The following is a 25,533-nucleotide window of genomic DNA, read 5'->3' on the forward strand; positions in this document are numbered from 1 at the left end:
GGGGGTACTGGGTTCATTGATGTAAGCCATCTAGTTCCTATCAAACATGTTTTCAGTGGCTGCTGACCAATGCAAGAGCTGCACCTTTTCCCCAGCTATGTTTCCAAGATTTCTTACAGGCAGGTAAACAAGAGTTTGGTATTTGGGACATCAAAAGTGGTTTCTAGCTCTACAGATGATTAGTGTCTGCTGGCCTCTTCCAACTGTGGACTCCAGCTCATGCTAAGGCAGTTTGCAGACAAAGGTGAGCAGGCTGGAATGGGATATGGTACCTCGAAGACTGAGACCTCTGCTTGAGCACAGTGAATTGCTCGGTCAGGTTAGGAGGTCTTGTCCACAAATTAGTGTAAATGGGTCATGAGATTGACATGAAGATAGGTTTTTCATGAGCTGCACTCAAAGAAGAGCTTAAGGGTTACACTTTTAATGTGAGTTCCAGCCTTTGCTGATGATCATGTGCTTAAAAAATGGCACAAAATCACCATGGAGACGTGGGAAGAAGCCCAGACAGCCTGAGAGCACCCAAATGATGTGTATTTGTTGCTTCTTTGCATCCAAAGGAGGCAGTCGAGGTAGTCTGGGCATCAGCTCAGGATGCCTACAGAGCATAATCCTTATGGGGAGTTTGTAGGCATATGGACACTGGCAAGAGACACCTTGTTTCACCTAGAACATGCTGGAGGGAAAACATGTTTGTTCTTGCCAGGAAATGCCTCAGGATCTCCAGAGGGAGCTGGAAGATGCTGCAGGGGACAGGGGCGTTTGGACTTACCAGTTTATCCATCTGCCAATGCCAACCAACCCAAATAAAAAAAAATCTTATCCATTCAGAGAAGAAAAAGATTAATCAGCAATGAGGACATATTATCATTGATTCTATAGTTTTTCACCAATTCTCATGTAGGATTTATGAGGTATAAATCAAAACCCATTTTTTAATATTCACTTTTAAATATATTGATGTTAAATTAATCATTTAACTCTTAAATAATGTAAAGTTTCTTCAAAGACTCTAGACGATCTGAAATGGTTAAAGAAAGTAAAGAAAGACAACAAAGTTATCATAAGGATGTGTTATATATTTTATCAAGCTGTTTTACAACTGTACATGTGGGGAAATCCCAAATATGATCTACTTTAGCTCCAAAGAAAATGAGCACACACATCAAAGCTTATATTATGAATAATTTACAATAAAAACTGTATAATGAGAGAAAATAGACCTTTAGGGATAAAGGCACTGTTATTAAACGCTTTACATAAATCTATACTGTACATACATTATGCTCTTACATTTATATTTCTTAACACCTGTATAGAAAAAGTGAAATTTACAGATATCAAAATGTGCTTCAATTCTAGCAGAGATGGGGAGAAATGGACTCTAAAGCATTGGTTCCCAATGGGTCAGAGCCCCCAAAGATCTGAGCCAAATCACAAGGCTTCATCTGAATGGAGGTTGCCAAATAAGATGTGCACTAAATAGTTCAAATTATATCAAACTCACTGGATAGTTTTACAAAGGACTGGTATGTGCAAGTGCAGGTAAGCCCAATCTGATTCTGTTGGGATTTTGTCAATGAGAAGTAGAGCCTAACCAATATGGGATTTTTGGGGCTGATGCCGATAATGATATTGGGGCTAAAAAAAGCCAATATATCAGCCGATATTCGATATATTGGCAGATAACCGATATATCAGCCGATACATGAATAAGAACATTGATATAGACAGGATATATGTGTATGAACACAAATGTGGACATGTGAATTAACAGTTGCATTTATCTTTGTTTATTTCACAAAGATGCAACTTAGACAACGTTAAAACGCTGTATAATAGTCTTATATTGTGGCTATGGACCATATTAGGCAGGAAAATGATAAATGGAGAGTCATATTTACATCGTTGTGGCAAATATGCACATAGAATATGTTTACAATGTGTTTCTTGATAACCCTGAGAAAGGCCACAAGCTTAAATGCTCCTGTTTTATAAAGTTGTTCTCTAAAGATCCACTGTTAGTGAAACTTTCTGTCTCCACATTGGTAGAATATGTCACAGGAAAGATAAACACCATATGAATGTTTTTCTGGTTTGTGCTTTTCAAAGTAAAAGCCCGGTTTAGCATTTCTATAGAGAAACTCTGTTCACTTGTACAGAATGCTTTTATTTTAAATAGTCTTGGCAAACTTCCAATGTACACTGAATCAAGAATAAATGTTGAGAGCTACTTCTCTACAGAACATAAACCAAATTAGGATTAACAGAGAGGGTTTTAAATACTCCAATCAGTGTCTAGGTTATAAATTCATCTGAATAAAGGCCATGAGGGCCAGAGCTTCTGGCACATTTTGTTGTGGCGGGGATATTCAGAAAAAAATATTGATTTTTCCTCTCTGCTTTGCATTATTTATGAATCTGTAATACTATTCCAGAGATGTTGCTCCTATCAGGAAACAACAGATCCATTTATTACACCAATGCACAGTGATGTAGAACCATTAATTATCCTGCTTAAATTGAATTTTGCCCACATGAAGCCTGAAATTTGCAACACTCTGAGTAAGACTGGGTGGAAAGTGTGACTATATTATATTACACAGTGAAAAGTGAGTTTTGTGTAACTCCATGCAGAAATACTGACAGTTGTCACTGAGGAATAAATCAAAGCATGTGTACTCCTCCTCGTGAGAATAAACAAGCTTCCTCCCCTGCTACCATCATGCCCCATCCTCCCAAATAAGGATAAAAACAGCCTTTTACATGCTATGAGGGATAGCCCGAATGAGCTGTGAAAAGCCTCTGCTCGGAGGGTTTATCAGTAACAGTGACTCAGCTCTGCACATCTTCCTTCATGTTAGCCAGAGGCTGCAGCACTGACATGATGCCATTTAATGAGATGACTGAAATGCTCTGCCTGACCCTGTGCCAAACCTCTCAAGAGTCAACACCATCCTTATGGTGTTTGTAATTACCAAGGTGAGAGTGAATGTGGACATCAGGAAGCACTCTTCTCCTTGACTGGGGTACCAGCATTGCAGAGATGTAACAGAGGAGAGATAAATCCCAAAGTCAACCTCTGAGGTTTTTTTAGGGAGCAGTCTGGACTGAAAAACTCTCAACTGTGTTTCTTTGAAACTTAATAGTTGTTGTAGTTCACTAGTCTTGGGAAAAACCAATCCTGCTGAGATCAGCAGTTCAGTGATGAAGGAGTCAATGTGGCGTCCCCTTTCTCCTCAGCTCCAGAGTGTGCAGGCCCTCCTGCCGACCCAGGGCGTGCTGAGTCCCCACTTTGTGGGCTGTTTCTGTGGCTGTGATGTCAATTTGGGCGTACTTGGTGGAGCTTTTTTCTGTCAAGACACAAAAACAGATCTTTTAAGTGAAGGAACATCAAAGAAAACACTGGACAAGATGCACTTTTAATACCTTTTTTTCAATTTAAGAAGTTGGCTTCATCCTATATACTGGCGTGATTCATATACCAGAATAAAAATGCAGAGACACGCACTGTCATGACCCTGAGTTCAGCTTCCACCAGAACACATTATACATGACCTAAGGCAATTAAAAATTCACCCTCCTTCATAGTGACTGCTTCACTTCAAATACCACGATGCAAAGTGGATCACACAGTCCAGGTGGCACCCCTTTTTGACCGTTGTCTCCCCCACTAGGCCGTAATCCTGCACTTAAGAAAACAGTGGTATACTTTTCAGTTAATAAACCTTGTGGAGCACTGGTTCCATTAAAAAAGTACTCAGAGTTTGGAAAAAAAAAAAAAAAAAAAAAAAAAGACCAGCGGGGGAAGTCAGTTGGACCAGTGGGTCATAACCTTACAACTACCAATGTTAGCACAGGCTGAGAGCTCCACCACCGTACTGTCAGCTAGCTGGATTACAAACTCACAACAGCTGGTGCTAAAAGAGCTTCACAGAAACTGCATGTCAAACTTTGACTTGTAGTTTTCTAAAATCAAGCTGACATTCAATACAGCTGAAAGAACAAGAAGAATGGTTGGAAGTAGCAGGAATAGCTCTATCTTAATTGCTTATTTGCATTTTTGCAGAGAGCAAGAGCTGATAATGTATGTACTCAATAAGGATAATATGAAGCTACTGCAAGTTAGCTTTGCTGAACCTAAGAAGTTGTTATTGAAGGGGTGGGAGTCTCACCAACATCAAAATCAGTACATCTGAAATACAAAATGATAATTAACAGGTTCAGTGCTGACTCAATCCTTTTTGCTGCACTTGAATTTAACAATCTGTTCTTCTCCAGTATAACTGGCTAATGCAGTCACATATATAACCCCTTTTAAATTGCACAAATAAAACATTAACATTCCTGACTCAGTCTCAGTCTCTACTCATGCCTTTCATATTTTAGCAAGACAATGCTAAACCACATACTGCATCCATCACAACATCATGGCTTCACAGACGAAGAGTCCAGGCGCTAAACTGGCCTGCCTGTAGTCCAGACCTTTCACCAACAGAAACATTTGGTGCATCATAAAACAAAAAAATCCGGCAATCCAGGACTGTTGAGCTGCTAGAATCCAACATCAGACAAGAATGGGACAACATTCCTCCAGTGCTACACAATATTAATTAAGGCCCTGTCTCTACTTTTTTGAGATATACTGCTCAATTCAAAATGAGTGTATATATTTTTCATGAAATGGTCAAATGTCTCAGATTTAATATCTGATATGTTGTTTACACTCTATTGCGAATAAAATACGGGTTAATGAAATTTAAAATCAATTGAATTCTGCTTTTATTTACATTTTACACAGTGTTGGAACTTTTTTGGAATGGGGGATGTATATTCTAACTAAATATTTTTGGTGTTGGCATTTTGTGATGAAAAAAACAACACACCTCAACATAACAACTCGGCTCTGGTGGTATCTGGTGTTTTTCATCAGTTGCGTTTGTTGCTGAATCATCGTAAAAAACAACTTTTGTTGACAATTTCAAACATGGCTAATTAGAGTTCACAGTAAAGTGGATCTCTGGCCTCGATGCCAACTTGATTCCTTAAGTTATGTAACTGTGCTTCATGTCACAAAGCAGCAAAAATGCAAATGATTATGCCGATGCCTTTAAGATTCTCCTCATGCTCTGTTTTTGATATGCAAGTAGTAATTCTGAGCCTCGCCTTGTGTGAGAAAGTTAAAAAAAGCAGCAAGTCAGGCCTTAATTGCAGAATCAGAATATTCATAAACATGACTCTTCTGCCGTTCTGCTTGTGTGTCCCGGAAATCAAAAACCAGCTCCTAACAGTTTGTCAATAGTCCCGGAGGAGGAGCTGGTCTAAGCCAATGAATCCACAGCTGTGATCTGAATGCCCTGTGACCCCCTTTAAGTGACGAGATGGGACCCCCTCTCCTCCCAGGTGACAGATTAATGAGGCCGCATGCCGGGATACAAAGTGTATCGCTGCCATCAGATATTAACCTCTCTCGTGTCACAGCCCGAGCACTCCTCGTAATCCCGAGGGACGATGACGCTAATAGCTGACTTGTCTGTCAATTACAGTTCAGTGCAGAGTCTCTGATGACGAGGACACAGCTGTCTTTTAGTGCAACGAGGGGAAACAAACTGGATCAGCTCTGAGTGATTCCTGTAATCTGACAAATAAAATTGCAAAACAATCGTGCATGAAGAGGCAATTTTCAGCCTTTTCTGACACTGATATCCCTGTTTATTTATAACAAGCTCCTTCTAATCTTTCTGCCTAGATCTGGACATTTTCTCTTCTACAATACTGCACGTAGCAGAGCATGAGCACAAATAAGAAATCCTTGTAAACAGTGAAATCAAAGGCCAGAACATAGGGGCAGAGCAGAGGTCATCTTTTCTTTCACTTTAATGTCACGACGCAGATTTTCTTTACTTTTCTAAACCATGCATTAATGATGGTCAACATCTAATCTATTTAAGATTCCCCATCTAAAATTCTCATAAACTATTAATGCCCAAGGACCTGAATATGAATGCATCCAAGGGCATCATTTTGTAGCCTCGAATGATAACATGATGACTGGTTTTCACAGCAATTTCTTGAAGGAAGTGCTCTAGTACACAAGTGCACAGATTTTATACTATGCAAGTCAAAAAAAATGAATCTCATGAAAAAAGTTAATTTTTATTTCTATGTGATGTGGCATCAATCAGTCCAAAGCACTGCTGGGGTGTTAGGAAGTCCAGGTTGCTCTGATAGCAGCCTTCAGCTTGTCTGTATCATTGAGTCTGGTGTCTCTCATTTTCCTCTTGACAATACTCCAGAGATTCTCTATGGGGTTCAGGTCAGGCCAGTTGTCTGGCCTATCAAACACAGGAATATCATGGTTAGCAAACCAGTTTCTGGTAGTTTTAGCTTCACTGTGGGCAGGTGCCAAGTCCTGCTGGAAAAGGAAATCATAATCTCCATAAAGCTTCTCAGCAGATGGAAGAATAAAGTGCTCTAAATTGACCTGGTACACAGCTGACAGCATTGACTCTTGACTAGATTAAGCACAGTGGACCAACAGCAGCAGATGGCATGGCTCACCAAACTATCACTGACTATAGAAACTGAAAACACTGGGCCCCAAACACCTTGGATTCTGTACCTCTCTGATCTTCCTCCAGACTCTGGGACCTTGATCACCAAATGAAACAAAACATTTACTTACATCTGATAACAGGACTTTGGACCACTGAGCTATGGTCCACATCTTTTTCTCCTTAGCCCAGGTGAAACACTTAAGATGTCTGTAATTCCGGAGTAGCTCAACACTAAGAACACAAAATCTTTAGACCTGGACTAGGACTTAAAGTCTAAAACACTAAAAGTCCACTCTCAGTCCATTCCTCATGAAGCTCCCCTAAGTTCTCCTCTGACGGCTGAGCTCACTCCTGTTGCTTGTGCTCCTTGTCTTACCACACTTTCATGAATGCTTTAATACAGCCTCTGAGAACAGCCTGCCCTTTCAGCAGAGGCCTTCTGTGGCTTACCCTCCTTGAGGAGGATGTCAATGATTGTCTTCTGGACAATTGGCAAGTCAGCAGTCTTCCCTGTGACTGTGGTTGTGTGCAGGACTTAAAAAACTGACAAGAAATCAGACTTTTCCACAATACTGTAATATTCTGAGATGTCTTTTCTTCGCTATCAGTTGTAACCATCAAGATAACAGAAAACTTTGAAACATTTTACTTTATGTATGATGAATCTAGAATAAAAGGAAGTTTAATTTTTTCAGTTAAACCATGAAAAATAATTGGCTAATATTTTTGAGATGCACCTGTATACAGAAAGAGTTGTGTACCTATACACAACTTTATTAAAGTTTGTTACGGGTGTGACTGAAGTATACAAAAGTGTGGAGTTACCAGTGAAGAGAATAAATAGAATAGAGCAGCATCAGACTTTATTTCCATATCAAACCCAACCTTTCAGGCTAAAAGTTTTAATACTTCAAGCAAAAAAAAAATACACAACACATTTATTTAATGGTTTAGTTATTCCCAAAGTGGAAATTTGTGCATGGTTTGAGAAAGATTAGATTTTGCACCATGTTGTATTAACTGGATAAAGGCACTCCTGCTTTAGTTCTTACTAAGTCCCAAAAGTCACATCCATTTAATCTCCAAAAGACATCTCAACAATGGTGTCCCTTTAGACCACTTCTATTCAACCTATTCAGCTGCCTTAGAACCCCTAGCAATTTCACTAAGTAGCTGCCGAGCCATCTCCAGCATCTGAAAGAGAGGAGTGGAACATAAAGTGTCCTTTTATGCAGATGACCTCCTGGTTTTCATATCAAATCTGCTACCAATCCTGAGGTCCTTCTTGATTCATTAGGCTGTGTTTTCTCATCTTACATATGGAGGGGCAAACAACCTTGATTTATAAAATTTCATCTTCAAGAATCTAAAAACTTTTGGCTGTACTACTGGGCATCAGATATACGTTGTCTCACATTTTGGAGACATTTTCATGGCCAGAGTGTCAGTCTTGAGTGGGTTAACTGGAGTTGAATTCAGTTAAAAAAGTCTATTTCGACCTTGCTCAGAACCTCTCTCCCTTGCTTTTTATATTTTAATTGATTATCCTGTTATCAGTTCAGAAAAAAGCACTGATTTTTTTCCCTTTTAATGCTAATCACCCCTCTTTGTCCACCATCTTTACTGGATTCTGCTTTTTAAACGAGGCATAGAAAGTGTATTTTAGAGAATTATGGCACAAACATCTTTCTAACAGCTAGCTGAATGATTTGAATTACCAAACACTTGTTTCTTCAGGCCCTTACAAGCGAGACACATTATCCACTGTCAGGTACAAAGCGTTCGTGCAGCATCTGATACAAGCATTATTGATGCTGTCCTTTATCTGCATCCAACCCCCAAAGGTCTACTTTCAATAGTACACAGCAAGCCTAAAAGTATAAGATGAGCTCCTTTAGACTAAATAAAAGCTGCTTGTGAGGAAAAGTATCCTTAGGCTCATTAATGCAGCATCCTTTTGTGCTTCTGACTGCATGCTGCAGTTTAAGGTTGTTGAAAGAGCCCAAGTAGCTAAATCCTGATCCATCTGATTTTCATACTGGGGTGAACAATTTCTGTGACAGACACAATAAATGAAAACTACCATATCCACATGTTTAGGACATGTCAGAGCCTGTAAACCCTTAGTATAATTTAAGCTAACCGTCATGGGAAAAGTTGGCAATAAGTGTTTTGCTCTGTGGTGACAAAAGCTGGTACCATTTCCATTCCCCACCACCACTCAGGCAATAGAAAAAACCAGTTGCTTTAGCAAAGTTTCAACTTGAAGAGGGCAGTCATTATGCTGGGAATCAGCCACACTCAGGCCTAGCAGAGGCCTGTTTTTGTAGTTTTGGAGGAAGATTTTAGACCAGAGGAGAGACTCTGAGGGACTCATCTTCCCAGTAGCCCTTGTAGCAGGACACATTCTCCTCTCTGAAGTCTGAAAGAAGGAAAACTGAGGAGACTCTGCAGTGGGTCCACAGGTAATAAAAGCCGGTGGGACCCCCCCTTCAGTAGCCACTCCACCACCATCCAAGCAGCAGACCAGTTGTCTTCTGCTGTTACTATGCGCTCCCAGCTTTAGTTTAATTTTCAGCGCAGTCAGCAATCAGCTGGTTGAGTACAAGAGTTTCCTTCCTTACTTTGACGTCATCTGAATAGGAGTGCTGCAGAAGCCCACCGGTATCCAAAGAAGGATAAACAACTCTTCTCCCACCTCAGAAGGACAATACAAGCCCTGCTCTCCTCCTAAAGCTAAATCTTGATGCCACAAGACCTTTAACTTGCTGGAACTGTGGAAGGAACATTATTGGACTGACCGCTGCTCACTCCTGGATCTAGTTGGACACCAGACTCTAAACACACACCACGATCACAAGTAGGAGGCTTTGATCTGGGCAGAGTAGCTGCAGGAAGTGTTTCATGTGCATTTGCTGTCCTATGTCTGCTCATTTGTTGTTGATTTACTTTGCCGGGTCCACATTAATCCAGTATGTGGCCTTTACCTACATGAATATTTGTAAGACTGAACAGTCAAAGTCTGTCCACTGGGTTTCTGTATCCCTGGTGACTTCATACAACAATCTCTGGGCTCTTTTTTGTTCTCCGTACCATTTTTAAAGTCAAATGTGAAGCAACATGTGTTTCGGCTGTATTGTATTTGTTCATTATATAACGCCAGCTAACTTCTCTCTCTTTATCTCTGTCAAACATGTTCACAAACCCACATCCATGCTTTGCTTTAATTTGTAGATACCAATTTTGTTGTACTTTATATATAATAGTTATTTGTTGAATAAAGTGTCATTGATAGCAATTGATGCAGCTTTGTTTAATAAATTCTAAAGAAGTTGTCTTTGATTATTGTGCAGAAAAACTGTACTAGTTGGCTGGTTGAGAGGATCAGTCACAATTTCCCATGTTCTATTTATTTAAATACTAATACTATTCAACAATAATAATATTTTTATTTAAATCTTAATTCTGAGACTGATTTTAGCTTCTTTTTGGTTGTTGTTCCCTGTTTCCATAGTGGTGCCCTATTTATAAATCTGGATTAATAATTTCATTATCTGTGTTAATAATTGTAACATTAGTTCACAACATTTCAATAATAACCAAAATCTCACATTAAACCTGAATACATATTTATTACACAGAGTTAAAATACTCTGCACTCAAATGCTGAGATTTGGTCCCTAACTTACGCATAAACCACTAACTCCCCACATAATTTAGTAAAAGTTTTCTGTAACAGTCCTAAAGGGTTACAAAGTTTTGAGTAGTGAACTTTTTAAAGGTTGTCTCAGTTACTGTCTTACTTGGAGGCGGTAGATGTGAGGCAGTCCCTCGGGCTCCAGGCCCTGGCTCTTGCAGCTCCAGTTCCATGTAGTTGAGCTGCTTCTTGGATGTGGGACTAACAGGAATATTTACGTATGTCACACCTTCACTTCGATGCCTTTCAGGAAGCGGAGCCTCCGGGGGGAAAACAAACACTGCCCCTGTCAATACAAAAAGGAAAAACGTGTTAATGAAGCTCAGGAGATGTGTTCAAGTGTCCATGAGACCCTTTTATATGGTGTAAATGGCTTTATTATCACGAAAATCCCTCTAGACCAAAACCAACAAGTTACTGTATGTGCCTTCTTCCTTAAAGCATGGTTTCTTATTCTGAGTCTCAATGACGAAACGCTCAGTTTTCATCTATTGTAAGAAAATATTTCAAAATACCAACTGTTCATTACAATAAACATAGGCATTAGCTTAAATTGTTTTGAAAATCAGAAATGTTTTTCTTAAGGATTTGGTACCATTTTAAACACCGGCCTTAGTAACTGTAAAAAACATTAGTCAAAGGGAGGCAATACTTTAGCTCTTTCTTGCTTAGCGTTCTTGTTTCTTATAGTTTTTGGACAATAGGCATAATCCCAACCTCTGAGTGCCACAATGATATAATCGACGATCCTTTTAGTATCTTCTTTCTCCCTCTTAATCCCCAGATGCTACAAGACTTCACATTCCAGTCTGCAGTTTTGCTAGCTTTGCCTATCCCATGAGTGAACCTTGCCTAGATGCTATAACATTAGGAATCTGAGGTTCAGCTTTTGACAGTTGAGGGAGGCATGTCTCTACTGCGAGTGGGTTTGGTTTGGCACTTTCATTAGACACAACCAAAGCATTGCAGAGCAGATGTAACACCGTAGTTTTTAATGGTTTGAATCTTTCATATTTTTTATTGCTGTTTTTTCCTGGTTAGGGTAGGGTTATTAAATTATACAGTCTCATAGCATAACCAAAACTGAATACATAAAGTCATACATTTTAGGCATGTAGGGCACAAAGATTCATCACAGGGTACAATGTGCACAATGAGAAGGCAGCCAAGGTCAAGCTCATTGGCATTTCTTTTGTCCAGGCCTGGTTATATGACCAGACTCCTGCAGTTTTCTTGCCCTTGGGACATCCTAAGCATGACCAGAGGCTTGTGGCAACCCTACACCCCCCTGGATGGCCATACTTACTCATCACATCCACTCCAAGACTTTATTTTACAAAAGATCATTTTTCCATGCCCTTGGTAAAATGCAAGGACATCCAGCAAACAACTGGGGTTGTGTCCATCCATTTCCTTACTCACCACATCTTTGCCTTACTGCAGCCTCAATTTTTGGCTGAAACTTGCCTAAACGTTCTGCACAGTACTGTATGTTTAATTGCTAAAAGGACCTGTGTCTACAGCACCTATAACCTCCAGAGCACTTTTTAGCAGCCTCTTAGGTACAAAGGTTAAATTCGGTTTCTCTTGGTAGTATCAGTAAAGTCTGTTTGGATAGCTAATTATTTTCTTTTATTCAATGAAAAATAAAAACATGTTGAGGAATCCTGTCTTTGTTTAGATCAGGAGTTAGACCCCAAAGAAGTCAGATCTGTATTTCTCCTCTATTGCTGTCGACAAAGCTGTTATCAGAAATCCTGCCCATTTTTGGACATGATTGGTCAGTGAGACAAAAGTGATGTTAACAAGCATGGTGATGTTCCAAAAGTTTAACTATTTCCAAATGCAACCTCTGAGAGCACTGCAATGGAAAAGGCTGACACCAATAGTGTTAAAGCTTTTGTATGGATAACAAGCACAGCTGCTGGAAAAATGTCGGCTATAGACACAGGCCCTTACACTGACTTTTATGCCTTCTGCAATAAGGTGACAATATCATTTGAAACAGTAAAGCTCAGCAGTAGATTGAGGATCAGCAGCTAATCTACAGCTCAGTATGTCTCAATGAATTGCCCTTTTCCCCTCAGAGGTTAATCATGCATAATAAGCTATTAGACTCTGGAGATAAATTACAAGAAGCATTATGGAGATCCTGTGTTATGAGGCATTAAACCCTGAACTTGTTGCTCTTTTAATTTCACTGCCAGATCCCTGTATGCAATGTTTAACTCCTCCAGGTGTCTTTAGTGACCCAAATATGATGACTGTTTTTTTTATTTTTATATTTTTTGCACTAGCAGCAAACAGGAGGACAAACATGTGAGTGCCAGTTCTTTTAGATGACAACTGAAGACTCAAGGCTGAAGCTGCCTTTCATCAAAATGCTGTCAAATATTCAAATAACTATTCTAATTGCAACACTTCACTGTAGCTTTTGCTTTTTTTGTAACAATTTTATTTTCACTTTGACATTAAAGACATTTTTTGCCAAAAAAGCAAAATCATTTTGATTATGACATAAAAAACAGAAATTGTGGCAGAAATTCAATGCAATGAAGCCCTATGTTGACTTGCAGTAAACTCATATATGCATTTTTAAGGTTTATCCTACAATGACGAGTACATTTAATATTTGCCTTGAGCTTTCTACTTATTTATCTTCTTTTCTTTGGATAACACAGCTGAGTTTCCCAAGATATCAAGGAAATTCTGTGAGAAATTACCAAATGTAAATGTATGTATGCATGCATGTTCTTTTTTAAACCTGTTTATTTTGACCTGCCTCTTTGTTCAATATTAAATTAAGTTAAATCCATTTAGAGGCCAACATTTTTCCTTAAAAATCGGAGTGGTTGAACCTTTTCAAAATTTGGGTTGTGATTTCTCCTACAGAGGTCATGGTGGATCCTGAAGCCAGACCAGTTGTGAACTACGGCACGAGATGATTCAGCTTGACCGCAAGACCGCAATTCTGCCAGTGAATTGCCTTGTTGCTGAAAAATGCTAAATAAATGAAGCTAACTTGCTCTGCCTTTCTTTATTTACTCTGACACACAAAAAAGAAAATGCAACACTTTTTCCATTTAAATCTATAATGGAAATAAGTTAATTTCCAGCTTTATGGAGAAAAATGTCAAAGACTAAAGCTCCAAAAAGGCAATTGAACTATAGCTCAGCCTTAATCTGCCCTTTAGCCCAAGCAGACACATATTCTAGTTAAACAGCTCATTGATCAAGAACATATTAAGCTGATCAACTGTGAAAAAGGTGTCAAGTAAAATGAAGAGGAAATGTCGCCTCAGCCCGTTTCAGCTCAATAGTTTTTCCTGTCAAACACAGAAATTGCAGCCCACTGGCACCTTAAAAGCACCGTGTGTGAGGTCTGTCATAGCTGACAGTGTGCTTTACCTGCCATAAACCTGAAAGAAACACAGTATGAAGAGGTGCACTGGTTGGGTAGCAAACACATAAAAATGTGCAGATTGCAGCTTCCTGAAACATATCATTTACTGTTTTTTTAATCTTGTATTTACTGGACACTCAAGGAGAAATTAGCATCGCTTTTTTTCCTTCTTTTGTCTCCAAGAAAAGAAAAGAGAATAAAAAATTAACAAATAAACTAATACTATGGGCTCTATGCACAAACTTCTGCATTTGGCATTAGACTGCTCCCACACTTCCAGTCGGGAGAAGAGAATGGGGTATGATGGCAAAATCATTGCAGTTTACTCGCTGTTTGCATAAGTTACCTGAGCTGACTGTCAATGATGAGTTAAATTTTGCTGAAGATGAACATTATAGCACACAGCAACGATGTCCAGAAGTGCTTTTAACCTTTTTTTGAAACATCATTTTTGCATGTTTGGATGCCAAGCGATGATGGTAGAGTAAACACAAACAACAATCGAAACAAAACAAACCAATGAAACAGACAAATTAAGGCAGTATAGGAAGGTTTAGATTCTATTTTGGCCTAGCACTTATCGTTAGCCCAAAGTTGAGAACCGGTCTTATTTTCCACCGGAAATACGCCACCCTCTGCCGTGCATAGAGCCCATAGTATTACATTAATATGTAATTTAAACAGAAATCATGTGATCTAGTTAACTTAAGTGCCATGAGCTTATTTCTCAGTTTTTTCTATAAAACATTAAAATGTTGAAAATCCCAAAGCTCAAAGTGGCCTCTCTTAACGCCAGCTCAGACTTGCTCGTCCACCATGGCACCAAGTCAGACTATGGAACAAAATTTATGTCTCGTCTGTGCCAACAGCCTGGCCATGCTGCAAGTGGGATCCCATCCACTCATTGTATGTTGACGTCATCACTTTCTCTGCAACTGTGTGCGAGGTCGCTGGTAGTCTGGTCAAAGATTATCAATCAAAGCTACAACAGGATGTGATGCTAGCGGTTCTTTGACGTGTAAAGAAGAAAACAACAATCATGAACTCGTCCTGATACGTTGAGAGGAAGCCATTATGCACCAGATATCCTTCAAAAGGAACATGAAGTATGGATGTGATAACACATAAAGAAAATTAACCTAGTTAACCTCGCTAATACGCACAGCCAACCCTACGTGCTAATAAATCCCCGACGTGGGTGAAAGTAAGGACTTGTGTCCTAAAAGATGGAGAGACAATGCTCTTCTATTGGTGGGCGTCCAGATACACTTCGCTGACATCAGGTTACGGTGTCAAACTAGACGACAATGCCAGAAAGATTATGACAAGCTAGTGATGTTGAATTGCAGTTGTAGGGGGTCTTGGACACGCCGTTGATTATGTCATACTAAAAGACTACAACATTGCTCGCCCCTGCCGATTAGCCCTCTATAACATTGAGAGGATCAGACCCTACCTGACAGAACAAGCAGCACAGCTCCTCTTCTCATCTTTCTACAATGGCTCCCAGTTGCAGCTCACATCAAATTCAAAACTCTAATCATTGCTTACAAAGCAGTAACGAAAACTGCTCCTATTTACCTGGACTCCCTCATCCCTCATCCAGGTCTACACTCCTTTTTGCCCACTACGCTTAGCCAGTGAAAGGCGCCTGGTACTTCCAGCACATCAGGCTCCTAAGTCACTAGCTCGACTCTTCTGTTCTGTTGACCCTACATGGTGGAATGAATTACCCAACTCCATTCAATGTGCAGAGTCCCTCTCTACTTTCAGGAGAAATCTAAAGACCCAGCTCTTCAGGGAACACTATGCACTTAGCTAGACTATTCTCCACTGTTGTCCCCAGTGGAAGAATGAGTCTCAAAACTACAGTTGTCTCGCACTGTCCTGATGGTAATGATGACAGATCTCACATTGATCATTGGTTGTTTCATTGTTTATGTTTATTTATATATAACAAAACTTGTATACATGATGTGCTTTGCCTTTAACACTGCATGGCAGCACCTGTGTCCAATCGGAGAGGCCATATAATCTCAGAGGGGTTTGTAAATTTACTGTACAAAAAGCTAAAAAGGGTATTAAAGGAGATGTGTTTCTATTGTTGAAGTTAAATTCTGAAATGATGCCAATATAAATTTAACAACATGTAATTCGCTATTGGGTTTTTAAGAAAATGGTTTGTAAATGTATTTTTGAAGCCTACATGTGTAACTGCTTATCTGTTGTTGGTTCTTCGCATGTCTGGAAGTCAGTAGCTTAAATTAATAAACTAAATACACAAATTCTGTGCAGCTTTTCAGGAAACCTTGAAACCTTTGGGATAGTTTTCACAAATTTGGTTTTAGAGGCTGTTTTTAGGCATCCTAAGGTCTGAATGGGTAAAAAAACATAACAACGACCATAGATAGGTTTCTTTTTTTTGAAAGGCACATCATTACTGAAGCAATGTGGGGAGGACATGCATGCATTACTCAAGAAATTAACACAACATCATGGGAAACCAGCTTTACTACCCCAAGATCACGAGTTAAAAAAGTCAAGCTCTCAAAAACTTCCAAATTTACTTACCATCACACCAAAGTGGAGTATAAATGTATGTCCACGTGGGTTTCATATACATCATACACTTTTGACACTTTTCACATTTGCACTACACTGAAAACAGCACCACAACAGACTTTTGGGTCCTGACCAGCCAGTTGACAACCGCTGTGTCAGAAAATCCTGCAGAATTTAAAGTACAACAAACAGAAGATTTGTTAAGAATTTACAGCTAATGAGGAAATACGTTTTATTGCCTTAAATAAAAGTGAATTAATCAGTTCTTCAGCAGAATTATTGCTGTGGGTTTAAATGTAGAGCTTCATAAAAACATACAAGTTTCACAGCGGCTATAAATGCTGTCATGGACTCATATTTATGTATACGGCTGCCGCCGTGTTGTAATCATACTCTCATGTAAATGCAGTGCAGTAATGTCTGTTCAGATGGCGGGTTACATGTAAGGCTGAGGTAGAAATATATATTTTACCTGCTATTAACCTCCTAAATGGCAACTATTAGCCGTAGCTCAGGAGCTCAGACCCCAGGGGGCCGCTCCTACAATCAGTGAGAAGCCATTAGACGCCAGCAGAGTCTCCTTTGTCGGGTGCAGCCTTTGGCAACGTCTTGGAGCTTGGCTTCCTAATTGATCAGACAGCGAGCAGCCCGAGCAGCAGTGCAGGCTTTTATAGCGGCTGCCATCATTATGCTGGGTTTGCCCACAGCTCTGAGGCTGGGGGACTTTTCCATAATTCACTTTGCAAAGTCTCATGGGGCGACGCTAAAGGCAATACCTGGCTGAGCTTAGTGACCTGAACTCACAGAGTCAATAGCAATATCAGGGGAAAACACAGGGGGTTAATGACAGTTGGGTCTGTAGGCTTGTCTGAGCCTTACAGACAGGAAGGTGGAGGTGAGACAAAGACAAGACTGAACACATGGAGCTATGCAAGGACTCAAAATGTCAACTTTTGAGATATGTATTTGGAACATACAACAGCTGGAAGTCTTGATTTAATGCTACTTTGCTACACTTTTGCTTTCCTGATGTAAAGCATTGCTGCTAGCAAACAAATTCCCAATCCAATCTCCTCGGGAGAAAGCAATATATAATGCAACAATGTCTACACCATCCTGCTGTGTTGGCCAGGACACTTTTGAAAAAGAGATTTTTTAATCTCAGTGAGGTTTTCCTGGTTAAATAAAGGTTTAAAAACATCCCTTTGCAGATCCTATCGTTGGAGCACAAGAGCAGGCGGACAAAAAAACATGCTGCTATCCCCCCTGCATTTTTCTGCACTAAAGCAAAACAATTTAACCATAAGCAGAAAGAGACTACACCAGATGCTTTGTGGTGATAAATGGTTAACTACAGCTGACAGCCGTCTAAACTGCATCTTTCTGGGATGAACAACAACAAAACTCAGAGCCTGTGCCTACTGACAGTGTTTTTTTCATGCTGGCAGGCATTATTTTCTATACAAAATCAGCGTCTTGGGTACAAAAACACTCCAGCTCTCTTTGTTGCTATGCTCAAAGTGCTCTCAGTTAAAAGTTATTCAGCTTTTGGAACAATTTAGCACTCATCATTGTCACTTTTTTCTCACCATCTTACTTAACATCAAGAAGGAGCCAAACTAAATGTTTACTTTTCCAACAATTGCTGAAACTTCTCTGTCATTACTTTTTTTTTTGATACAATTTTCTTGACCACGAAGCACAAAGTGTAATTTCAAACACCCAGTCAATGAAGGACACTTACAATGGAAGTAAAAGACAGAATTTCTTACCTAGTAAATCAGGCACAACTAAGAAGGGCTCAGGAATTTTTGTTGTTGGTTAAGAAGAGTCCCTCAAACAGATTCATGCAAAAGCAAGTCTGAGGGCGACACAACAAACACAAAAACTGCTTGTTTAAAGATGAGATGTGCCTGTTTTGTCAATTAAACAATTCAGTGTCTGTTTGGCACCAGAATTACATGTATAATAACTGCTAGGGGAGTAACGGTTCACAGAGGTCATGGTTCGGTTCAATGTGCAAAATCCTGACCCGTGTTTTTGGATGAAGGACTCTAGGCAAGCTAGTGTTAACACAGGATGGGATGTAGCAACAAAGTCTGAGCAGAGTGCTTAAATACATGCGTGTAGTTAGTATTTTACTTCTACATGTCCGTGTATAACCTTTAAATTGTTAAAGTAATGGTAATGTCTTCAAACCTCTCCGCTTTCACGTCAGGAGCCTGGAGATGAGGAGACAGAGTGCAAGCTGGCAGCTCTATCTACAGAAGATAACTTTTCTCCCTCAAGTGTTTTGTTTCGCTGACTTCTACCTATTCTTCATTGGTTGTTTAATAGCAGTTAGCAAACACCACCTGGACTGACGTTAAATACTGTTTTATTTGTCTATCTTTTTTAAACGGTGCGGACGTTCATCATGGGTCTGAAATTGCTCCGAAATTTTTCGTGGCTGCAACCCACATACTCAGCTCTGCTGCTTACCCCATAAATGCATGTTCCTTACAAATGTAGTGCATTTTAAACGGGAAATAAACAGGCTTTTTAACAGCATAAGATTTACTGCTAAGGCCGGCCATGCACTACAGGATTTGAAGCACGATTTGAGGAAAGATTTGCCTCCCCTGACGACTGTGGGGGCATATCCCGAGCGGCGCCTGTTGCAAACAATAATTTGTCTGACTAATCCTCATGTATGTGGTGTCAACATGATTATTTTATTTCTCCAAATTGCGTCTTTCCTTCCAGACCCCAAATTTTTAATATCAAACACATTTGATATTTATGATTCTAGGTCGTAGTGCCTCTGACGGAGTACCCACAACAACCAATGACAGCAAGCAGACCGGGTAGCATCACCAGCCATATCCTACCTAATTTCCCCGCTCACAAACATAAACACAACTGTAGCTTCATTCCAGCCAGAATTTCATTCTGAGTCATTCCCTTGTTTTATGATTTTTGCTGCACCTGTAATGCATACCAGGACAGCCTGTTGTGGAGAGACAGCAAGAGGGTATTGACAGACCATGTTTGTTTTTTTCTGAAGTCACATGATCACTCAAGGTTGCTGGCAGGTTGGTCGGCAGGTGTGTGGTCTCTAGTGATCTGACAGTCTGGCTGAGTTGTCTAGAGTGTGCGTTCAGAGGATTAAAGATGAAAAATTGTTTGAAATTGCCACGCTATCACAACAAAGAAATAATCTACTAACACAAATTTCCTTACTTTTTGTGCTAAATTTATCTCACAAGGGTGACCTGGCAAAAAGGTCAGCAGCACGTCGTCACAAATAACACGTGTTCATAGGACATATTATAAGAAATAAGTCAAAACAGACGGTAATTTAGAAAATGCGAAACTAGTTTGCAATTAAAGTGCAGAAACCGAGGTCATTGTTACACAGTCTTGTGGAACGATGCAAATGCAAAGACAGTTTTCATTTTTGGTCTTTAGATGGGTTAAAATGTGAGTATGAGTGTAGTCTGCAATCCAAGCAGACTGTGCTGCATCTGAGCTTTAAAATGCAAACTTAAAATTTGTGGCCACTGTGTGACCATCGCTATGACTAATATAAGGACACCAACCAAAAGGAATACGGTGTGAGCTGATGACAAATAATCTGCCAGATTCAGGAAAAATGAGCCACTAGACCACTCTCTGCTTTCACACTTGAATTACCTGAACAAATGTGTCAATCTAAAGTGTTTCCAAACATGTTAACCGTCACAGGAAAATGCTTTGCTCATTTTCATCCTAACACAAACCTGCTGCACATCTCATCCATTAGGCTCCGCTCTCCGAGGCGGGCTGATGAGAGAGATGACACAGAGCCGAGCCGTTTGTGTGTGCAGGTACATGAGCATGAGTGACGGGTTTGGAGATGCACGGTGACAGCTGCTGGGAAGCAGTAGAACAGGTGTGCATTAGACTGAGGGCATTTTTGTGGTAGAGGGAGGCTCTAAGTGGACGGATGTCCCCTGACGACTGTCCCCTCACCTCACATCAGGGCAGGTATCCCCTCACGCACTGCTGAGCTCTGTTTGCTTTCATATCTGATGTTGTTTCTTCACATAGTGGGCTTTATGTAACTCCCAGTTTATGGTGTTATATAAAACACGGTTGAAGGAAGAAATAAATGTTCACACCAGGGAGCCCTTCACTTTACAATGCAATAAAACCTATGATCTATAACAAAATATATGAAAAAAGGACACTGAAGTGCTTTATGGGGTAATTATTTTCTCATCATTCTCACACTATTTCTACAGTGTCGAGGAAAGAATAGCAAGAAATAACAGAAGCTGACATGAATGAGGTTTATGTTAATTTGCCAAGGAAGAAGACAGCAGCATACAGATGAGGATGAAATTATTATGAAAATTTCGCTTTTTAATGACTTCCACACTGCCTTTAAACAGCAAGTAATTCTTACCACAGCTTTTACAAACATCCTAGTTTTATTTTGGATGCTAACATTATTTTACTTTGCATACAGAATCAAAACCAAACACTACCAGGGTCTAAATTATTAGCCACCCTAATGCTAATCGTCAAAAGTGTCTCCTTGTTGCTGGATCGCAGCAAACCAGTCGTTTGTTGTAGTTTTCAACACATCTCCTGAGGAATCTTTGGCAAATCTCTCAAGCCCCCCCATATTTGATGGTCTTCTGGCACGGACCTTGGTCTTCAGTTCATCCCACATTTTTAATGGGATTCAATTCTAGTGTTGGTCTTCTTTAAGATTACAGTTCCTGACTTGGCTAAGTCATTCAGGAGTGTCTTGGCAGTTGTTCTGGGGTCTTTAGACACATCTCTCACTAGTTTTCTTTCCAGAGTCTTTGAAATCTTTCTCTTTCTACCTTTGCTAGGCTTGTGTACTGTGAGTCTCTCTTTGAATTTCTTGAATTAATATCTTTTGTTTTTGCCACGATGCTTTCTCCAGTGACAGCTCAAATCCTCACTGAAGTTTTTATACTCTGTGTAAATATGAAATAACCCTAAATGTTAACCTTATTTTACAAGCTTTGAGCATTACAAAGTTAAAGCCCATCATTGCGTAACAGTGGTTTATGCTAGGGCTCAACAAATAAGACATCTCTAAAGGGGGCTAATCATTCAGACGTTGATATTTTTTGTGAAATAATTTTGTTTCTGTGTGCAAATTAAAATAATATAAGCATCTAAACTGAAACTAGGATGTCTGGAAAAGCTGTGTTAAAATTCTCTGTTCAACAGCACTTAGGAATTCTTGGGGGAAAAATAAAATTTTCATTATGGAGCTTATAATTTAGTCCTCATCTGTAATCAATGTGAGAAAGTGTGAAAGTGCCCTCTAGAGCCTTGGTTCTCAGCTGGTGGGTCAGGACCCAAAAATGTGTCACAAAGCTATTTTCAGCGGGTCGCAGGGAAAAACACATGCAGAAGTTACTCTTTGATGTGCTCTTATTTTGAAGGACCTATCTGTCTCTTTTGTGTCATATCTTTTGTTCCTCCTCAAATCAAAACAGACCGATTTTTCATCATAAAAATGTGGGTATGATTGAACATTTTAAGAAATGTTGGTGGTGACTCACTGATAGGGAGTAGGCAGTCGGTCCTGACTCTAGACCAGTAGAGAGGCACTGCTCTAGGCAGGATGTCCTTCCAGTGGACAAATGACAAAGTGCCCTTCCCTAACGCTACTGAAAATACTTTATATTCCACATTGCCAGTGTCGGCTGCTTCAATGGAGCACTCATTCTCTAAACTGGAGCAGAGAAACTGACATAATTTTTGAATGTTTTGTTAAATAATAATGAAATAGTTCACCATTCCTCGTGTGTTTTATTACATAGGTGCAGTTTGTATAATTAAATAATAAAAAAAGATGATTATAACCAAGCTTTCAAACCATTTTACTATAAATGTGAGACATCTTTGAGCACTCTGTTGCATACCTCATTTCAGCACCATCTTGTTTGACTAGCTCTTATATTCTGTTTCTATATGCAGCTCTGTACAGCTCATGCTATGCAGAGAAAGCCCCTTCATGTAAACAACTCCTCATGTGTGTTACCCTATATAAAGTCATGTTAACATTCTGTGTGTGGTGTTGTGTCTGCTCCTATAACATCAGCTCAGTTGAATCATGGCTCGTGTGTGTTATTTTAGGGCTCATTTTGAATGAGGCTCATTTTATTCATTTATTCTACTTAAATCCCTAAAAGTGAGCAACAGATTAGTAGCTTGTTGAGCCAGGTGAATGATTCATATCTGAGAGTGTTCTGGTTTTTATAAGAAGTCTGGTGAAAATGGTCTAAAAAAGTCAACTGGGGAGAAATTGTTTATCTGTGCAGGAACAACCTCAACAATCTGCACGTCTGTTGGTCTGTTTTAAATACAATACTTGATGTCGGCCTCACTCACCTTCAGTCTCTTGCAGGAACCTCTGCTGACTACAGCTGCCCATTAACTCGTACTTGTTTTTCTCTTCTGCCTGTGAGAGAGACGGTAAACAAGTGTTGATTATGACTTGCAAAGAGCGACTAGCACATAACTTTATTACATAAGCAGCGTGAGGAGGGCTTTATTTATAGTGGAGTATTTACTGAGCGTCTAACATGTGGAAACACTGTCTGCACTGCCTCATGCTCATGGAAGGATAACCGTGCCTTTTAGACTGCTGCCGGATAATCTGTGACTCCAGACGGACGCTGTAAGCATGGCTATTGTGGTATGAAAATTGGAGGTGGAGAGCAGCCATACTGCTTTCAGTCTCACTAAGAGGCCACAAAGAGGGAATCCTTGATGGATCATCATCATTTTAAGACTGAATGAGACCATTATAGAAAAGTGGGTATCTGTAATAATGAGCATAATAATGGTGGATTATCCTGCAGTAGGTACTGACAGTTGAAAGAATTGTTCTAAAATAATGATAATGTTCAATATGACAATGAATATCTTAACATTCAATAGCATCCGTCTCTGTTATGAGAGGCTGAAAATACAGTGCATCAAATTATCTCTATTAGGGGTGAAAAATGTAGCATATCTCATGAAACTAGGGGTGTAACAGCACACAAAATCTTCAGTTTGTCAAGTACCTCAGTTTTAAACTTCCCTTTTACGCACTGTTTGAAGTGCAGCATCAGTTTAGACTCAAGGCCTGCTTAGGTTTCTTTTTTATTAAAGAAAAAAAAAAAAAGAAAAAAAAGAAAAACGAAGAAAAACAATAAAAGACTTTGAAACAATTCACTCAAATATTGGAGTTACAATTTTGGTTGATGGTGTTACCCTTATCAGTGCTCCTTAGCAGAACTAGTCTTTATTGACACTACAATCGATACTTTTCTAGTATTTTGTGAAAAGATAAGACAACTGTGTTATGAAGCTAAACAGGTTATTATTCAATCTACAACCCCAACTCCAAAAAAGCTGGGATGGAGACTCTGGAGAAATCTCTGTGCACATGGGATAAGGCTGAAGGTCAATATTGGAAGCTCGTGACCTTCAGGCCTTCTGGCAGCACTGCATTAAAACAGACATGATTCTGTACTGGAAATCCCTGCATGGGCTCGGAAACACTTACAGATATCACTACACAGTTTGCTGTGCCATCCACGAATGCAAGTTAAAGCTGTATCACACAAAGAAGAGGCAATATGTGAACACAATCCAGAAATGCTGCCGTCGTCTCTGGGCCTAAGCTCACTGGCAAAATGGAAAACTGTTCTGTGGTCAGATTAATCATGAGAAATTCTTTTGGTACGCAGTGTCCAGCAGAATACAGAGGAGAGGGACCATGCAGCTTGTTATCAGTGCACAGTTAAAAAGCCTGCATCTCTGATGGTATGGAGTTGCATTAGTGCCTATGGCGTGGCCAGCTTAGACATCTGGAAAGGCACAATCAATGCTTTCAACAAAAACAGAGTTTTTGTGTATTTTAACAGTTTTTACTCCAAAACACTTGATGTTTAACATTTTTAGTTGTCAAAACTGTTAAAAATAGCCAGTAATTTAAGAGTTCTTGCCATTGACTCCCACTGAACGTGGCTTACATCTTATTCAGTGTTCAGAGGGAAACTCAACAAAATTTGAGTAGGTAACAATGAAAACCTGTATCATCTACTTTTCCAAAAAGAAAATTCACAGGAAGGCTTTCATATGGGAACCAATTCAATAATCAGAATCAATAATGGCATCATATCAATAAAATCTTATCAATTCTCATCCCTACAACAGCCCGGCTTCACAATAGAAGGGTCCGGGTGCTGAACTGGCCTGTCTGTAGTCCAGAGCTTTCACCAAGAGAAAACATTTCACTCGACATAAAATAAAAAATCAACCAATGAAGACCCAGGACTGTTGAGCAGCTAGAATCCTTCATTAGACAAGAATGGGACAACTTTCCTCACCTAAAACTGGTCTTCTCACTTCCCAGACATTTACAGACTGTTGTTAAAAGAAGAGATGCTAAACAATGGTGGACATGGCCTGTCCCAACTTTTTAAGATGTCTTGCCGGCATCAAAATTCAAAATGAACTAATATTTTTAACATCTAATATACAGTTTATGTCATATTGTGAATAGAATAAATTATGTTTTTATTTACATTTAACACAGTGTGCAAACTTTTTTTGGATTTGGCTTGTACTTCATATAACTGGAAGAACAGCCAAATTCCACCTCCAATAACAGTTTCATTCAAGATTTTCACCAAAAATGTGTTTTCTTTTCCTCTTGAAGTTGTATTTGAGCACTTCAGGATGGCATTTTATTTACTTCAACTAAAACTCATTTTTTCCGAGCCAACTTTGAACACATCATGATAAAACCGTCTGACAGCTAATTAACGGATGATTTTTAACACAGATTTCAATACTGGATTAGTATTTTTAATCAGTGGGCCAGTTAGAGCAGATTAGGTGGACAGGTTTGTTTTTCGAAGTCGATGGTACAGCATTGTTTTTTTTTTTTTATTCGTATTGCCAGTGTGCTTGGAGCTTATGTTGCCCTAGCATGAAGTGATGTATGTTTGTGCACCAGTGATATGAAAGATGTTAAAGAGACATTACATCACGGGACGGGCAGAAAAACTGAGAAAGATTAGCAGATCGATATGGAACTGGGTTCTGTTTTTTTTCCTCGTCCCTAACCCTAGCTCTATCTACCAGTTTGTTAGACAGACTTAGACTTAACAAGCTATGTTATGAATCCTGCTCTCTTGATTTACTAAACAGCTTTCAATTAATGCAAAAACATCGCCCAAGAACATAAAATGACGAATGAGGACTGGATCAGTATCTTCAAACATTTCACTGCTGCTTCTGAACTT

General features: G+C 39.5%; 1 protein-coding gene across 2 annotated transcripts in view; it reads right to left on the reverse strand.

The window, feature by feature from the left end:
- Positions 1–2,078: 2,078 nt before the first annotated feature.
- Positions 2,079–25,533, reverse strand: part of LOC121504182 (protein Dok-7-like) — a 59,879-nt gene continuing 36,424 nt past the window's right edge. For both annotated transcript variants that reach the window (XM_041778841.1, XM_041778840.1), the window contains 3 exons: positions 22,622–22,691; positions 10,361–10,540; positions 2,079–3,353 (listed from right to left, as the gene is read on the reverse strand). In XM_041778841.1, the coding sequence (XP_041634775.1) occupies positions 3,217–3,353; positions 10,361–10,540; positions 22,622–22,691 (387 nt within the window). In that variant the 3' untranslated portion in view covers positions 2,079–3,216. The remainder of the gene's footprint in view (positions 3,354–10,360; positions 10,541–22,621; positions 22,692–25,533) is intronic.

The sequence above is a fragment of the Cheilinus undulatus genome, linkage group 22 (genome assembly GCF_018320785.1).
Source record: "Cheilinus undulatus linkage group 22, ASM1832078v1, whole genome shotgun sequence".
NCBI classification, from domain to species: Eukaryota; Metazoa; Chordata; class Actinopteri; order Labriformes; family Labridae; genus Cheilinus; species Cheilinus undulatus.